The sequence below is a fragment of the Chenopodium quinoa genome, unplaced genomic scaffold (genome assembly GCF_001683475.1).
Source record: "Chenopodium quinoa cultivar QQ74 unplaced genomic scaffold, ASM168347v1, whole genome shotgun sequence".
Taxonomy (NCBI): domain Eukaryota; kingdom Viridiplantae; phylum Streptophyta; class Magnoliopsida; order Caryophyllales; family Amaranthaceae; genus Chenopodium; species Chenopodium quinoa.
In genome coordinates this window covers 4,285,965-4,304,611 of record NW_018743697.1, presented here as the reverse complement: position 1 = coordinate 4,304,611, position 18,647 = coordinate 4,285,965, and the positions used below count along the sequence as shown (strand labels likewise).

The 18,647-nt window shown below is 34.3% G+C and overlaps 2 protein-coding genes across 2 annotated transcripts; both read left to right on the top strand.

Moving 5' to 3' along the window:
* Positions 1-311: 311 nt before the first annotated feature.
* LOC110684373 (putative F-box/LRR-repeat protein At5g54820) lies at positions 312-7,255 on the top strand. The gene is made up of 4 exons (XM_021860828.1): positions 312-833; positions 953-1,858; positions 4,360-4,506; positions 6,695-7,255. Exons 1-4 carry the CDS (start codon positions 774-776, stop codon positions 6,995-6,997), a joined length of 1,416 nt encoding a protein of 471 aa, XP_021716520.1. The 5' UTR covers positions 312-773; the 3' UTR covers positions 6,998-7,255.
* A 2,570-nt stretch (positions 7,256-9,825) lies between these two features.
* LOC110684369 (serine/threonine-protein kinase GRIK2-like) lies at positions 9,826-18,455 on the top strand. The gene is made up of 12 exons (XM_021860823.1): positions 9,826-10,107; positions 10,481-10,793; positions 11,147-11,221; positions 11,302-11,346; positions 12,883-12,957; positions 13,743-13,830; positions 13,988-14,112; positions 14,691-14,786; positions 17,053-17,119; positions 17,224-17,339; positions 17,443-17,521; positions 17,964-18,455. Exons 2-12 carry the CDS (start codon positions 10,485-10,487, stop codon positions 18,110-18,112), a joined length of 1,224 nt encoding a protein of 407 aa, XP_021716515.1. The 5' UTR covers positions 9,826-10,107; positions 10,481-10,484; the 3' UTR covers positions 18,113-18,455.
* The last annotated feature ends 192 nt before the right edge of the window (positions 18,456-18,647 follow it).

The window sequence follows — 18,647 nt, the reverse complement described above, 5'->3', positions numbered from 1 at the left end:
TGATTTCGGGTCGGGTTTGTAACAGGTCGGGTTTAAATTCGAGTCGGGTTAGGAACGGGTCGGGTTGACCTCGGGTCGGGTTAGTAACAGGTCGGGTTGAATTCTGATTTTGACGGGTTAAATCGGGTTTGGGTCATTCTCGGGTTCGAGTCGGGTTCGGTTCAGGTCAATAATTTATGGGTCACATTCGGGTCGGGTCCTCTCTAGGTCGGGTTATGGTCGGGTTCGGGTCTCAAATACTCGGGTCAACTCGGGTCTAGGGTTGGTTTCAGCTCGGGTTAGGTCGGGTTCGGGTCACCATTTTTTTCGGGTTCAGACAGGTTAGGGTTAGGGTCGGTATTTCGGGTCGGGTCAGCTTTTGACAGCTCTAGGTATAATTACTTAGACGAGTGATTTTGTAAAGGTTAATTAGATTGAATTTAATTTGCCTTTAATGTTAGGATGGAACTATGAATTCGACCTCTTCTCTTTAAAATTATGTGAAGTTTCGTGCCTAATTTCATACAGAAATCAAATTTGCCTTGAATGTTAGGATGATCTTCTCTCCCCCTGCCCTAAAGTTTGAAGTTGTTGTTTCTCTGGGAAGTTAAGCTTTGAAATTTGTAAAAATACAAACTGTTTCAGTTTATCAGGAGAGCAAGGATTGTTAAAAGTTTTGATTTTTCTGATTAAGGGTTGATAGTTTTGTGGTTGAAGGTAAAGGGTTGATTTTTATTTTTTTGTCTAATTGGTTTGTTACTTCTGGAGTTTACCAGATTTCAGAGTGGAAGAATATGAGCGACCCTTTCACACCAGTATTAGAGCGATGTGGGAGCCAAATGCAGTATTCCTCGGTTAGTTATAGTTTGATTTGTACTTTTTTTATGATTACTAATGTCTGTTACATTTATACTTTGAAATTATTGAAGATGATATTTGATGAACTCATGTGGTATGTAATTGAAAATAACAGTACCAGTGGAAGCGCTGCAAGTTCGCAGACAGGCTGAGTGAGTTGCCAGATGATATACTGGTTTTGATTGTGTCTCGTTTAAGGCTTAAGGAAGCAGTAAGAACTAGCGTTTTATCTCTAAGGTGGAGAAATATGTGGACTTACACAACTGGTACCTTTGATTTTCAGTATTCAGAGGAGTCATCTTATGTAGAGAATTGTTTGCGCCTAAGTCGGAGGGTTGCAAAAGAACTCGATATCAAGGGGCCATTTTTAGTCAAAAGGTCTGAGTTTATGAAATTGGTCAATCACGTCTTGAGCTTGCACCAAGGTCCAACTATTGAAGAATTTGAAGTGTTTGTCAAATCACATGGAGCAATTAGTGAAGAATATATAGAAAAGTGGGTAGAATTTGCTCTTGGAAAGAGAGTTAAAAGGCTTAAGCTGGATTTGTCACTCAATCTCCATGAAATACATGGATATTTCTCCATCACCAAGCCCTTGCTCCGCAAATTTGAATTAAATCTTTCTTCTCTGACTGTACTTTCTTTGAAATATGTAGAGGTTACAGGTAAGGTTATATATTATGTTCTGCTCAAGTGTTCTGCTCTTGAAGAATTACATGTGGAGGATTCTAGTTCCCTATTAAGGCTGAAAGTCCCTGGCCCCTTACCCCATCTCAAGTGCTTGAAGATTATCAGCTGTGACTTTCTTAAGTGGATAAAGATCCATGCCATCAATATCGTGTCATTTACTTATCATGGGCACGACATTCCTGTATTTTTCAAGACAGCCCCACGACTAGTTAACACTTCTCTTCTTGGTCGTTATGCTTCCTACTTTGTCCAAAACATTGGGAAATACTCTAGCTACATTAAAAATGTGGAGTCGCTTGTGCTGGAATTAGAGAGCTCTGGAAAATACCTGGTTAGTGCTCACATATTATCATTTTGTGTGTTTTTAGACTTTTGGTTTACTGTAGTTGATTTTTTATTCCTTCAGTTGCTGCTCTTCTTGTTGAGCTTCATTTTTGTACCTTCTTCAGTGGGCTAATGTAATGGCTTACTTTTGGGTTAGTGGCTTATATGGTACAAGGAGTAGTTTAAGGGAATGATGAACATATCCATGTTTTTTTTTTTTTTTTTTCTGCTCTGCCTACTTGTTGTAGACTCTTGTTCCTTAGTAAGTGGGTCTGTGGGTGGCTGTAAGAAAGATTAGTAAAAGAGAAATAGATGGTGCTTATCGAGCGAGTCGATCACGAGAGGGGTGCTCGACTCAAAAACTTTTTACTTGTGCTCGCTAAAGTTTCGAGCTAATAAAATATGCTCGACTCGTGCTCGTTAAAGTTTCGAGTCGAGTCGAGTAGCTCACGATCTGCTCGTTAAAGTTTTGACGCTTCTATAATTATATGCCTTTATTTATTTATTTTTTTGTTCACTTTATATTGTTTTCTTTTTTTTATATATTTATTATTAAAGATTTACTCTTTCTTTTTGATAATATAAATTAAAGTGTCTAATTTGTTTAAACATGGCAACTTTGTTTGTAAATTCTATATTACTAAAATATATTATCGAGTTGCTCACGAGCTTATCGAGTCGAGTTAGAGCTTGCTCAACTTGTGCTCATTAACATCTCGACTCGAGTCGAGTTCGAAGCAAGCTAACTCGAGTCGAGTTTTGACCGAGCGTTGACCGAGTCGAGTTCGAGTTGCTCGCGAGCTGCTCAACTCAATTAGCACCCCTAAGATGGATCAAATTAAGAGAAGAAAGGGGGTTACGAGGGTAAAGTGCATGGTAAAAGGTAACACAAGAAATAGAATGAAGTAGAAGTCGGTACATGCTTACAACCAAAAAAAAAATTAATACACCTCAAAACAAAAGGTTTTTAGAACTGATAAAATAAAAGGAGTTTGTGACTTGGGATGGGGTGTTTAGTTTTGAAACTGTTGATGGTAATGCATTTTGACTTCAAAGCACAAGCGTTTCTTCATTTTATGTTTTTGTTATTACCATCAAAATTGTGGTTACAGAAGATAATGATACGTGATAATTCAAATACAAATCTATTAGGCTTTCCATGTTAATTTATGCATAAAAGTAATCACATTGCCTCAAGTTATTGCCTTGCTTAACAATGTGCATGTGTGTCATTCCCGAGGAAATTTTATTTGGGGTGGTTGTTGATAAGTTTATTGGAGGTGTAACGAAATGTGCCCAGCTCCATAAAGATTATTTGGTGATATATGTTTTCATTAGAATGAGTCCCCTGTAGTAAAAATTTATGGGATTTTCTTCACAGATTTTATTGTAATGTGGGACTGGGAGGCAGAAATTGGAAGTGGTCTCTTACTCTTTTTCTATTTCAAAATGAGTTGAGAGTACCTTGTATCCATAAGCCTTTGAAGTCTGAGCCCAATTACTGAACAATGCTTTTCAAAAACAATATGTTTCTGAATATTGCTAATCACAAGAGTGCTATTCAAATCCCATAAAATTCATCTTAGTCTTTTCAAGATTCTTTGTTTAATGCAGTCATTGAATTTGAAATTTGTAGTGATGAAGCTTACATGAATGAAATCATTCATATGCCTTCCACACCTTGATTTGAAGAGTTTACATTATGGCTGATTGGCTTATAGAAACTTTCCAACTTAAAGATGAATCATCCAATATAGTGATGATGAATATGGAATGGGGAACCGGCAAAGAACATCAAACCCATCCGCTGATTTTAGCTCTCCATAATCTAGTACTTGTATAAAATTATAAACATCAGGGAGAAAACCCATCTTAAGAGTCATTCTATTTCTCTTCCATGAAATTATAACAGCGATGCGTTTCTCTTGTTTCACACTGATTATTATGGTAACTTTCTAATGTACATTGCTTCAGCCCCTGAAAATATGATGGTTTTCTACTTTTCTTAACCCTTAATGCAACAAATTAAGAAAGGAAAAATAATTTTTGATAAAAGTTTTGTAGTATCATTAATTTTGTTGTTTCCTAGAATGTGAATTGGAAACTCGTTTAAAGTTTTATGAGACAACGAATCGAGAATGTGCCGAATTGCTTATGTATTTAGATTCTTAGCCCTTCAATTCTTGTATGATTTTGTTAAAAAAGTTTACTTTATCTTTAACTGTCAATTGTAGATGTCGTATGACTTTAATTAATGAAAATGAGTGTCCTTTAGAACTTCTAAAAAAAATAATTTTTTTTTTTGCAGATTCAATCCATATCTTTATAAATAGAAAGGGAGTGTTTAAATGAGCAACCTTTAGGCTCTTGAATTTGGAAGTTTGGATTTTTCAATCCTTATTTAGGAATCTTGTAGAGATATTGCAAATTGATTAAACATGACTTTTCACTTTAGAGCCTTGTTATAGGAGCTACATTTCACTTTCTCAATGTTGTTTCTATTTGCAGAGTGATGAAGTGGTACCTGAACTACCTATCTTAGAAACTCTAAGAGTTTTGGAGTTGTACTTGTGCATAAACAGTGTAGAGTATATTTATAACTTCTGTGCAGCTTTTCTAAAGAAATGTCCGCTGCTTACAAGACTTTCACTTTCGGTGAGTTTCTTTAAATTGAACTATTTATAATTTGTTAAGATTTTTATGCTACTTTAAATGGCATTTACTCTGACGCCTATACTCCATGTTGCCCCCGTTGCCTTTCACCGACATGTCACAATACAAATATCTCTTTTTTCAATGTATATGTAAAGGAAAATCCTGAATACTGAAAGTTGGACAATGAATTTGAGCCCATGAGTCTATGACCTCAGAATGAACTGTTTAGACATAATCACTTATCCAGCTTATCAATTCAATGGAAGGAAACCAAATTAAAAGTGTCATTAGAATCTCTTGGATCATACTAGGATAAAAGCTTAATGTTCATACTTCGTACATGATGAATTCTCAATCTTATTGTTTGGTAGCACAAAACTGCAACTTTGTTTGATAATGAGTCATGACAAGTGAAAACCAGGTTGTTCCTTGCAGTTTTGTCTCGCTTTGTTGCTAGCTTTATGCTTTCTCTGGTTTAAATTTAGAGCCTGTCATGGAACTGTTTTGATGGTCATGTCCTTAAAGAAGTTTGATCTAGATATTTGAGTGTTATCAGATGCTCATCAGCCTTTTTTAACGAAATATCTTGCGTGATTTGTTGAGTTTTAGTGCATGACTTTTCTACTGCTTTCCTGTATCTCAACTATCAGAGTTGACTCTATATTATGAGAGGTAATTGTCCTTTAAACTCAGCAAATACAAAAGTTTTAAAGACTAAGAGATATGAATATGAGAAACAATCATAGCATAACTTTTTTGTTTGGCTTTTCTGAGGCTTTAGTATTCTCTTTAGTAGGAGATAAAAGAGATGCTATGCATTTAAACTTTCCCGAGCTAGCAATTGTGAACAAAAATATCATCCCATTACTTTTAAGGAGTTTTGTTGTACTCTTAGACAGATGTACAAAGAGGCAGAGTTCACTCAGGGGAGGAGACAGGGACTATAAAGGTTTGAATTGTGGAAGAGAGAGATGATGAGAGTTAGCACTTAGCACTGATAATGATGTTTTTTAAGATATTAGGTGGAGGAATACTGCAGATGTAAGGGGAAGGATCTTTAGTTAATGAGCATGGCTATTGTGTATGTTAATCTAAATTGGCGGAACTTGGAAGTCTCACTATATTGGCTAGTACTTAGCAGAGTTCTATATGTGACTATTTGGATGGTTGTACACCCCTCAACAAGTCAGCATGCATGCTTTGTTAAAGACTAGTTGCTCAATCTTTGTATTTATGAAGTTGTCTGAAAATTAGGTTCTTAAATTTTATTTTGAAAACAAACATAAATAGCATTGAAGGGGAAGAAAGGGGTGGGAGTTGTAACCATTTTCCCTAGAAATCTTTCCAATTTTGGAAGGATATGCTTTATAAAAGGAGGTAAAATGGAAACTTCCAATTCCCTTCCCTCCCTTTCCATAATTTTTGTATCCAATCTAGGGACTTCTTATTCGTCACTCTTCCTTCCAATTCTCTGTATCCAAATTAAGTGTTACTACCAGTCTATTCTACCACTAACATAAGTTTCCCTTTGAAGCATTCCGTAAAAAAAAAAAAAAAAACTTCAGTTTGTGGTTAATTTTAGTGCCATGCATCTACTATTATTCTTGTATCTACTATTATTCTTGTGTACACTATGGAAATTTGGGCTAGGTTGTAGGCTTGTGGCTCGGCCTACATAAATATTCTATCATACTGGTGATTTGGCTGACACAGTTTCTTTTTTCATTGTCTTTCTCAATCTCCCACACTATCACTCTTCCCTTCTATGAGGTGAATTGGAACATTAAATTGCAGAACCTATACATTACTTAGCATTTAGTATTATGTTCGTAATCGTATCACAACAAAACATAAGATATGTTAACTAATGTGCTGCTTCATGCATTTGTGTTCAACTGCTAGGCTGCCTGTTGAACACATCCACAATCGAAATGGTATGTCTCGTATTTATGTAGTTGACCATTCCTCGTTTAGTTGTTCAAACTCACAAAGTTGCAAGTGTTGGGCATTGTGGAATGAGCTGGAACTTCATATTCATATTTACCTTTGGGACTTTTATTGACTGTTCAATGTTGATGATTTATCTGTTGGCAGGGTTTCTGGTTAAGTTCTTAATGTAGAAAGTGTTTTTTCTCACATTTTCGGGTAATAGAAAACTAGTGACAATTTTTCATCTCATTTGAACCAGGATTCTCGAATATATGATAATGCTGGTACATACAAGGTTTGCTGGACTAACAGAAGTTCAGAGTGTCTTCACAGCCAACTCAAGGTGATCGAACTATTGAACTTTTGGGGAAGAAGCGAGGGTGAAGCAGAAGTGATTTACTCAATACTTAGCGGTCTTCCCTCGCTGGAGCAGGTGATTTTACGTCCAAACATCTTTTGGGAGTTTGAGAAACCGAAAATAAAAGATTTGTCTAAGAAGTTGAAGATGATACATCCCAAGGTTAAGTTGATCAAATCAAGCTGTCTGAGGCCCTTTTTCTAGTTTTTACTCTTAGGTCCATACTCTAATAAGTCCAGCTGGTTAGTTGACTGTTTCGGTCAATATTGGGTTCACCAAATATATAAAATATTACTTGTATGTATACTATGACATTTATTTAATCAAGTTGGGTTTGCGTTAATGTTGTTAAATGTGGGGAAAAAGATTCTCTCTCTAGAATATTTCCTGTGTCTTCTCTCTAAAAATATTTGCTTCGGCTACACTCTGAATTTCTCTCAATCCCCTTTGAGTTTCACAATATGTTGCATTCACTTGGATCCCCACCACTTGGTTCTGGGTGATATAGAGCACCATTAGCCGATGAGGGTTTGACATTTCTTACCCGCGACTTGCGAATACCAATGGAATTATTGGAAAGCTTCTTGGCATTACAAGAGGAACTGGAGATACCAATGGGTTGATTTTATTGTATTTTTCTTCACACCACTTTCAACAGGAAAAGAAGGATTGACTTTTTTCTTTTTCTAAAATTGGTTGTTGTTTCTTTGCATACCTTTTATTGGTAACCAAGGTCCATGGACCATAGTTTGAGTCCAACTGATCATTTTCAGCGGTGGGCCTTTTTTCATTACACATATTATCCGAACTTTGGGCTGGATGATGCGGCCCATTCTTGTTGTTGACAGCATTAGTAGTATCTGGCAAATTTTAAGATGTAGTACACCTAGAAATAGATGCACCACGCCTATACTTTTGAACAATTAGTAAAAAAAATATGAACAATTGCAAATTTTGAACATGTACTAAAAACATCTGAACATCGCAAATTTAGAACATTTAGTTAAAAAATCTGAACAATTGCAATGCATCATGCCTATACTTTTAAACGTTTAGTAAAAGAAATTTTAACAATCAAGAGTTTTGAACATTTAGTTAAAAAATCTTAACATCACAAATTTTGATCATTTAGTAATAAATCTGAACAATTGCAATGCACCACGCCTATAATTTTGAACTTTTAGTAAAAAAATATTAACAATAACAAAATTTGAACATTTAGTAAAAAAATCTGAACAATCACAAATTTTGAATTATTACGAGTCAGACAAATTTTGAACTGACTCGTAATAATTCAATAGTTTTGTAATATAAACTGAACATTCAATGTATACAAAATGAACATTTCTTGATAAAATATGAACATAAAAATTGCATGCTTATGTTCAATTTTTGTGACGTGTTCATATTCTTTTTACTAAATGTTCATTTTTTGTAAAATTTTCAATTTTTTTTACTAAATGTTCAAAAGCATAGTCGTTTCTAGGTGCACCATGGTGGTGCACATAATACTAATTGGTAATATCTGAAAAAGTGGATGGCTTGCCTGTTTCTTTCTCAGTAGTACTCTGGCAGCTGTTAGAAGGAGGTGAAGAACAACTATCTTTGGTATGCCCAACTCTGCCACAATTAAAAAACACAGAGGCAATATTTTCATATACAACCTCTTGCCAAGCGCCACCTATCCAAAGCTTGGTGGCTAATGGATTCTTAAGGTTAAGCTCAATACAAACACGTGCATATCTTCCACGAATTGGTTTCCCAATTAGTTTTGCAATATCAAACAAGGCAGATTTATCATAATATTCAACAGGTAATTCTGGAATCGAAATAGTTAGAATCGGGCCTGTAATTTGGTTTCCATTTTGAAATCATGAGGTAATGATCAAGAATGAACCATGGACCACCAAATAAGGCACGCTCATAATCATCTTGCATATAGAACCTGAAGAGAAAGACATTATGTCCAAGATCAATAGTTTCCAGATTACCTTTGATCTTCCACATAATCTTAGCTCTCATATCCATGAAATGAGGTCTAATGTAAACTCCAATACATTTTCTCATTTACGTGAGATGCCATGGTTGTCTAAGCATGTGTAGAGTATCCTTAGAGAATTGAACAGAGAGGGCATTTTTAGGAATCATCTCTTCGGATTCATCCCAATCATTTGAAGAAGTCACAATTTTTTTTGATTCTTCAAACCACTGTGAAGAAGTAGCCACCACTTCACGAAAGCTTAGTGAGGGTGGAATATTTGGATTAAGGGTAGGGTTATTTGATTTTTCTTTTCCATTTTTCCAGATAAAAAATATAATTAATCTCTTTGTTTTTCAATGTTATACTTTAACTCACACATAATTCTAGGTAGATTAATTTTCTTTATTAATATAACAAGATGAAAGACTGTGTTATCTTCACCTTAAGAAATTTAATATTCAATAATAATAAATTTAGTTTAATAAAAAAAATTACTATCAAGTAAAAATTGATACAACAGAGTTTCAGTAATAATAAGTTTTAATGCGTAAAAATCAATAATTTTTAAGAACAAATATATTAGAGATTTGCGCTCCGTTCACTTTACCTTATTTTTGCTGAACTGAAATTATTTTTACTGAACTGCAATTATTTTTGCTGAACTAAAATTATTTTTACTGAACTGCAATTATTTTTGCTGAACTAAAATTATTTTTACTGAACTAAAATTATTTTTACTGATTTTCAATTATAATTTTTCTTTAAAGTTATTGAATTTTCCTGAACTGAACTTATTTTTACTGAATTGAAATTAATTTTACTGAACTGAAATTATTTTTATTTAATATTATTATTTTAAGATAAAGTAAACAGAGGCAACAATATAATTTAAATAATTTCAATTTAGCAAAAATAAGAGGAAGAAAATATAACTTGTAATATTAAAAAATTCAATAAAAATAGAGAGTTTTATCATTTTATGTCACTTGTTGACATTATTGATGTAAATCGGTAAATACGAGTATTATTGTTCCATTGATTTTAGCCAAGGACTCTTCAATTTGACGAAACGTTCACTCACTAATCACTATCACGTTTATTTTTGTCAAAAAGTATAACGTTGAGTCGTTCAGCACTCCAGCCTTTCTTCTCTCATCTGATCTTCCCAAACCCTAAATTGACGAACTACAATTATAGAAATCAGGATTCTTTCCTATATTCTTTGATTTCTTCTGATTTCTTTCCATATCTGATTATTTTTTCCAGTTATAAAACCAAGATTTTGATGCTGTTTTTCCCAATTCAATTGCAAGTAATGCCACTTCTATAGCAGGTACTTTAATTTTATCTCTCTTTATTTTTCAGTTTTAGCTGATTAAATCTTGTTTTTGTGATTAAATTGGGTGAATTTCTTGTTGTTGTGCTTAAATATTGAATGAAATTGCCTAGAATTGAATTGATTTGATCATGTTTTTGGATTTGTCAATGGTATGGGATTATGCATTGCTTGTAATTATACTTCTATAGCAGGTACTTTGATTTTCAGCGGTAGGAGATTAAATCTTGTTTTTATGATTTAATTGGGTGAATGTCATGTTGTTATATTGAAAAATTGAATGAAATTAAGTAGAATTGAATTGATTTGATCATGTTTTTGGATTAGTCAGTGGTGTGAGATTATACATTGCTTGTAATTATATTTTCAGACAGATGGAGATGGGCTGCTGTGGGTGCTTTGGGTTCTCGAGAAGGCAAAAATCGATTGCAAGGCCGAAGTTTCGAATTGATGGGTTTACGACTGTTACTTCTCATAAACCTTTGCTAGATGATGCAGAAGATGATGATGATGTTGATGGTTCTTATAATGGGGAAGATACTAGTATGACACAAGGCTATGATGAAACTGAGGTGACTAGTGGGGCGCAACGAGCTGAAGAGATTATTAATTATAAGATTAGAAATGGGTTGATTTGTAGGCAATTTGAGGTCAAAGAAACTCACAAACTCGTGCGTTCGGAGGTGAGCAATATGAGAATGATACTGCATTTAAGATAGCTTATACTTGTTGTTGTATGGAGTTTAAATTTGCTGCGACTTATATGCTTGATGCATTGAGGTTTATTTGTTGAACATTCATTTCGTTTGCTGTAAATTTATACTTGATGAAGATAATATTGTGAGCATCCGTTGTTTAAAATTTTCTTGCAAAGATGCAATCTCGAAAATGTTGAACCCATGCTGGTGTGTTTTTTGTTAATCTTGTCAAATGCAAGTCAACTTCTGATCGTCTCGATGACTGCCTTATTTTAATTTTTTTATTTATTTATTGTTTTTCACTGTTCAAGATAATAATTCTTCTTTTTTATCACTAGGATGAATTTGGGATCAAGAAGATAAACGAGTATATTCGTGAATTTAAAATTGGGTCTGGAAGTTATGCAAAAGTGGTAAGCATTTTGCAAATACACTCCTGATTGATGATGATATGATTTGATTTCTCTCTGATGTGTAGCTTGTAATATGACAGGTTCTTTACCGAAACAGCATTGATGGAAATCATTATGCAATAAAGGTTGTTCTTTTTTATCACCGTTTTTCCTTGCATGCATATGTTAGAATACACATCATTATCATACTTTGTCGGCATCCGTTAATTATGTTTTATGTGAATTGGGGACAATGAAAAGAATCAAGTTTTTCAAGCAAATTTTTATTGTATCGAAGAATTTAGAACTTCAAAGTTCATCGCTAGAAGTTACTAGTAGAAGAAAACATTCGGAGGATAAGAAAAGGGGGATTTTTGTTTTTTGGGGGTTGTAATTGTTTGTTTCTACACCTCTTTTGGTCCCCTGAGCTACATTGTTGGTAAACTTTGGGATTTGTGATCTACAATTGTGAGTTACAGAATTCAAAACATGCATATAATCAGGGTTTTTTTTTCCTAAGAGACCAATCTCTTGATTTATCAAAAAAAAAAAAAAAAAAAAAAAAAAAAAAAACACTGCTGATAGTGTACTACATGTCTACATGTATTCATTTGGCACTTCAGTGTTGCTTTGTTTCTTCTTGATGTAATCAGACTTTTACTTCATTCAAGAAGTAACTAATAGTGATTGGATGTCTACGCGACTACCTGTATGCCTTGCCAATAGTTTGCAATTTTTTTTTCCTCTCTCCATAACACTGTTTGAGTCACTTAAGATGAAATTTCATTATGATATTGCACTTGCTTGTCACTTTCTGTAAGACTTAAATAACTGCAAACTTTGCCAGTGGATTTCTGTAAATACTTTAACCTGGTTTACTTTTTCCTAATGATATTAATAGAAAGTTTTCCATGCACAAGAACACATGCAACTTGCACTCTAGGATTTCTGGATTGGGAACTTTTTAATAGTTTGGTGATTGGGAACTTTGCAATTCAATTTCTGGAAATTATTTGACCTGGTTAACCCTTTTGTCGATAAAGTGATTGTATTCTAGAAAAATTGCCTGCACTACTATACATGCAACTGATGCAAGGTATTCTCCAAAGGATCAGAGCATCTTTAGGGAAAGTTGATGGCCATAAAATTCGTTTTCAATAATATCAACTGATATGGAATTTAAATTTAATATCCTCAACAAATTATTATTGGGGAGGGTTAGGGTATACTAGACAGAAACTCACATTTGGGCAAACACTTAGTCTTAAAGCCTGCACAAAGGCTTACTCTAGTTTTTTGGGTAATGAAGTTTCAGAAAGAATCTTGTTTGTGTATGCTGCTTAGTCTTTTATTGGAATAGGACTTGGACATATCTGGCCAAATATTTTCCGAAAAGAAATCTTGATGTGATTTATGACACTCGGTTAGCATGATTTCTTCCCACGTAATGTAGACCAGCTAATTGTACTATGATTTCTCTTTAATTGTTTTTACCTTATTTGCACGTGAAAATAAATGAAATATATCTTCTTTTGTCAAGTTTTATTAGTGTTTACTCTACTCTATGGTGTTGTTACGACTCTGCATTATGTGTGTACATCGCTTTATATCATTCCTCTCTAAGCTTGCTAATTCCAAATGTCTCACTTATATTGAGATATATCTGGTATTTTGCTATGTAGGCATTTCACAAGTCCCATTTGTTGAAGCAACGAGTTGCACCTTCTGAGACTGCTATGACAGATGTTCTTCGCGAGGTGTGTACTACGTTCAAATTTTTTTATTGTACTAATATTAATGCTTTTCATCCTATTTAGCATAGTACTGATTTTTCTTAAAGCTTTTAGATTTTTTTAGTAAAATATCCGCTGCTTGACTAATTTTATGTACTCCCTCCGTCCCAGAATATCTAGGACGTTGGGACGGGCAGTCGGGCACATAGTTTAAGAAAACTTTGAGTGAGACCATTTAATACATTTGTTTGATGTAAAAAGATTCCTTTTGATTTTTTTTATGTGGCTGAAAATGATTCCCAAAAATCAGTGGGTCTGGAAGAGTATAGGAAATAGTTTATAAATAGTGGTCCCATACTATATTTAGTAATGTGCCAATTATTTTGAGATGGACGAAAATGGGAATTGTGTCAATTATTCTGGGACGGGGGGAGTAAGCTTTAAATTCACCCTTCAGGTTTTAAGTTTTTTCATAAAATTGCTTGACTTTATAATCTTTAAGCTGGACATCTGGAAGTTTATGTCAAATGTAACCATTATGTTGAGTGCAACAATTTGTTTTAGATTTTGATTCTAAAAAAAACCAAAGCTTGTCAGGCTTATTTTTGGAGGCAATGACAAATTCTATCTAAATTCTTGACTAAGATGATTATATAGTGTATTGGAGAGGGTTTTTTTTGGACTGATTTGGGTTAATTGTCTACATATTGATCTAAGTTTATCCTGGCAGTTTTTACTGTAAAAATTGTTCGCTAGTGCATATCAGCCGTTCATTGCAATGTTTGAATTTTATATTTAATTACTTGCAGGTACTGATAATGAAAATAGTGAGCCATCCCAACATAGTTAATCTTATTGAGGTGATAAATGACCCAGACACAGATCATTTCTATATGGGTATTACTGCACTGCCTTTTTGTTTTACTTCATTTTATCGCACTCCATACCTGAATTTATATCTGCAGGATTCTAAATGGTATCTGGATTTTTTTTCATTCTTTTAGTGATTTTATGTAATGGAATTTATAATCTATCTATAATTTTCTCAATTCAGTTCTCGAGTATGTTGAAGGCAAATGGGATTGCGAGGGTGCTGGACCACCTGGTGGCTTAGGGGAAGCTATAGCGAGAAAGTACTTGCGAGATATTGTTTCTGGGCTGATGTATCTTCATTCACATGTAAGGTCACTTTAGTGCCATTCCAAAATTTGTTGGCCCAGGTTCCATGTTTTCTATTTGCAAAATTACTGTTTCCTACTTTACAATAAGACAGCTTTGCTGTGAATTCACATCTTTTTTAATTTTGCAAAATAATTTGAAGCAATAGAAAATAAAATCAATCCATTAGAAACACAAGTCTATGAACTATGATAGATACCTCGAGAAGCACTGAGAAGTGAGGCATGAGTATAACAGCTGACTAAGATTTGTTTAATTTATTTACAATTGTATTTAAAGTACTTTTCCATAAGGAAATGCAGGAGTAAGGAGACAGATGGAATTGACAGCTAAATTTTATGCATAACTAGTTCTGTTATTCCGAACATTTTTTTTTGGAGAGGTCTTTTGGTTATACTCTTTTTCTTCATCGAGGTGTTTATTTTTGCTAAAAGGAGTATATGAGACAATGATTTTAGTCTTGCGAGACTTATAGTTTCTCTAATTTTGTGTTTGAGGCATTCCGTGTTAAATCTTCTTTTCCATGTGGTGATTGGCATTTACTGAATCTTAGTGATTTTGTTTTCTTTGAGCAACAGAATATAGTACACATGGACATAAAGCCTCAAAATCTTTTGGTTTCGCGTAATGGCACTGTCAAGATTGCAGACTTCAGTGTCAGCCAAGTATTTGAGGTAACGGAATTGTATCTCATAATGTTAAAAATCAATTTCATTTTGCTCTTGAAGACTTATCTATGTGATGAGTTCCATTAAAATTGTGCTTGAGGATACAAATTATTATCTTATTATGATTATGTTTTATGTGCATTTAGCATTTGTAGATATTAGATGCAGTGGGCAGAAGGTATGGGAAGGAAAGTTAACTTGTTCAGTCTTTTCAATGATAATTGTGCCTTAGAAGATTATTCTCATAACTTCTATGCATGTTATTTAAGTTTCTGTAATCAATTCAACATCGCCCTTTCCTTTTTTTTGGAGGTTCCGGGGTGGAGCTGTTCACATTGATTACACTATCTTTAATTAACTTTTACATTTCTTTCCATTTTTTTTAAGTATTACATCCTCCGCTGTGATTATAAATCTAGGACTGAGTCTAGCATAGAAAATTCTTCTATGGATGTTGGATGTGGTTTACACAACATTTTAAAACCAATTAATAAAGCATAAGCTGCCTGTATCCAGTGAAATAAATGGAAGTTTCTTTCACCTCATTGTGGGGGAACAGCTTAATGCGAATTGTTTCCAATGGGATCATAGATTTAGGAAGGAGTCTTACATAGATAGAAATTCATTGCAATGGAGTACAGACTTCGTCTATATACATACTTTAAGTGAATATTCAAATGCAGAAGTTACCCGCTTCCAGAGCAACGCAAACAAGCTACTTCATATCAAATTCTCTTTATTCCCTTTTTAACCATAGATGCCATTTTTCCAAAATCAGAGTAAAATAAATGCGAAAATTTGCCATTATGTAGCATTTATAGGAGTCCTTATTGGGCAGCTTTGCTTTTTTGGGTTGTAAAGGGTTGAATTATGTCACATTTTAGTGTTATGTAGCTCTTATTTATGTGAAGTAGTTTGCCAGTTGTCTTCAAATTAAGGATTAATGAGGAACAACTTCTTTGCATATTTATGGTTAAGGCAAATGCAGCCTCTTCACAATTGTACGAGTAAGGCCATGTCTTAACCCTCTAGCCCTCACCTTTTGTAAGTGGGAGCCTCAATAGAAGCGTAAGGGTTATTGTTTGATATTTATGCCCCAAAAGTTGTACTAAAAAATTATTATTCTTCATCTCTTCAAGTAGCTATTAATTAGGGGTGTTAGGGTAATGGTGTAATATGTTATGCTTCCAAGTTTGGCATAAGAAAATACAATTCTTCATTTCTTTTAGCATCTACTACCTGCATTTGTTGCATTATGAGGATACGTGGAAGAATGATTTCTTTTACCTGATTGGTTATACATAGGAATATAGGATGAAATCCTTAGGTCTTGCACAGTGGAGGTTCACTGTTTGAAAACAAATACAAGTTAAAAAAAATGGCTCTGCAATGAATTTGTTTAGTTACTTTAGTGGTGTTGCCAATGGCTTTGAATTGAACTGCCTAGTAAACCATAGTATGTTTCGTATATTCTAGAGCAAGTGATGCATGCATAACTTATGCTGTGGCTTTTTGTTAGACTTTTATGAGTTGGAGAAATTGAAATTTATGCTTATTACGATTGTAGAAACTAAAATGTGTCAAGGGTATGTGCTGAATTAAACTGCAATTACCTTTACTAGTATGAGTAAGAAACTATGATAATCACCCAATGCTCTAAACTAGTTCAATATTGCCAGAGTGTGACCATTATGTTGTGGATGTTCTCACCTTTCGCTAGATGAGGATTATTGGATTTAGTTATACCTTCAGTTTTAGCCTTTGGTTTCAGGAGCTTGACTGTTTGAGAGACTCAAGTTGCCGTTTGTGTAGTTGTAAAGTCATAAAGGCATGCAAGAATTAATGACCTCTTTTAACCCATGGAATTTCTATGTTATTACATGGGAATTGTATGCTGCTGAGACCCCCTAATTTTTTTGTTCACCATGCATGAAAGGAGCCCTGTAGTTTCTGCTCAGCTTGTTGGTGTCTATTTTCTGTCAATTGGCTCTTTTTGAAAAGCTATATCTTTTCAAATGAAGCTGTTATAATTTAATGCATAGGAACGGGGCTGGATTAATTGAACTATGACCTATGTGATCTTGCTTGATTTGTCAGCATTTACAATAAGGAACTCAGCCAGGAGATGTGTGCTGAATGCCATAAACTCAAGATAGATTTACATTCTATCAGAGTGCTTTTGAATTTTCATTTTTGTGTTTTAAGTAAACTGTGTATTTCTTTTCTCTCATGCCTGATGTTATTCCCTTTATTTCAATCATCGTATTTGCAGGAAGATAATGATGAGCTTCGCCGTTCTCCTGGGACACCTGTTATAACTGCACCTGAGTGTTGCTTAGGTTAGTTTAGTGCTGCAAATGACCCTCTACAATAGTTTTTTCAATATGGGAGACTGTTGAAATATTCCTTCATGGTCTTCATCCTTGGGGATTATGTGTCACAGGTCTTACTTATCGTGGCAAAGCTGCTGATACATGGGCTGTGGGTATCACCTTGTACTGTATGATAATGGGCAAGTTTCCCTTTATCGGAGAGACACTACAAGATACCTATGACAAGGTGCGTCGGTTTCTCATCCACTATCAGCTACATGCTTTAAAATGAGTATTTAATGTTCAGGGTTTGCTTCTTTTCTATTCTGACAACTGTTTTGATGCCCCAGATTGTTAATGATCCCATTGATCTCCCAGAAAATATTAATCCACAACTCAGGAATTTGTTAGAGGGGCTTCTGTGCAAAGGTGAGCAAACTGTTACAATGCCATTTATTTATCAGCTCACCTTTGTACAATGTTAGTTTACATGTTTTGTGAGAATTTTTGGCATTTTAGCATACCAATTTTTTTTAGAACTAAGTCACTAAGGCTTTGTTGTTGTTGTTGTTGGGGTATAGGGGGGTTGAAAATGTTGCTCTCTTTTTTTATTTGCATCTGCAAGTTACTACAACTCGATTAATATTATTATTCCTGGTGCTTTACTCTTGAGCATTCTGATCTCTTCTTTTTAGTGTTCTAAATTTTCTTAATTGATGCTTGCTTGTTCAGGCTTGAGGGATTTCTTATATTTTACTATTTTCAGTGTTTGACAGTAATGAAATCAATAATTTAAGTTGATGATATATGAATACCTCTATAGATTCTAAATACAATCTATTTTCACTACAAAAAAATCCTTTATTGACAGATCCTGATCAACGGCTGACGTTAAATATGGTCGCTGAGCATCCGTGGGTTATTGGGGAAGAGGGTCCACTTCCTGAGTTTTTGTGCTGGTGCAAGCAAAATAGCACGCAAAAGAATTTGCGCGATGAGGATACAGAAGTACTTGCATGAGGCTTGGAGATGGCAGAAAAGGGGAGGTTAATGTTTTGACTAACCCATTATCGTACTTTGCGGACAGTTTAGTGTTTTCTATAGACTTCTTTGGCCATGTCCGTATTTGTTTTTCATCGATGGTGTTTATGTATGTTGTACAGTAGCAAATGCTAGGAACTGTATTAGTGATGCTAACATCAGGCATAAGAGGAAAAGGGGAAATTAGAAGTTTGGCGGAAAGAGAGAAGGGGGGAGGAGGGAGTTTGAGTCCCTTTTTCTGCAAAGAAAAGGGTTTTTATTTTTTTACATTGATGAGAGACCACAAAAATATTTATGCAATTTAAAGAATGCCTTTTACTTTTTTTTTTTTCTTCCTGTAAATCAACTACCTTAATGTTTTACATATTTTTTTTAAAAATTTAAAAATATACAAGTACAAGAAGGTTGTTTTTTTTTTTTTTTTTTTTTTTTTTTTTGGTATTTTTTCGTCCTTCGGCAAGGATCATAGCCTGCCTGGGGTGAATAACAACGCACGATGGTGTGCTTTCGGGAA

Excerpts from the sequence above, each read along its gene's own strand:
- LOC110684373 (XM_021860828.1), top strand. The coding sequence starts at position 774 with ATGAGCGACCCTTTCACACCAGTATTAGAGCGATGTGGGAGCCAAATG. Across the intron at positions 834-952 it reads GCCAAATGCAGTATTCCTCG|TACCAGTGGAAGCGCTGCAA; the intron begins GTTAGTTATAGT and ends TGAAAATAACAG. Across the intron at positions 4,507-6,694 it reads TTACAAGACTTTCACTTTCG|GATTCTCGAATATATGATAA; the intron begins GTGAGTTTCTTT and ends CATTTGAACCAG.
- LOC110684369 (XM_021860823.1), top strand. The coding sequence starts at position 10,485 with ATGGAGATGGGCTGCTGTGGGTGCTTTGGGTTCTCGAGAAGGCAAAAA. Across the intron at positions 14,787-17,052 it reads GTGTCAGCCAAGTATTTGAG|GAAGATAATGATGAGCTTCG; the intron begins GTAACGGAATTG and ends TCGTATTTGCAG. Across the intron at positions 17,340-17,442 it reads TACAAGATACCTATGACAAG|ATTGTTAATGATCCCATTGA; the intron begins GTGCGTCGGTTT and ends TTGATGCCCCAG.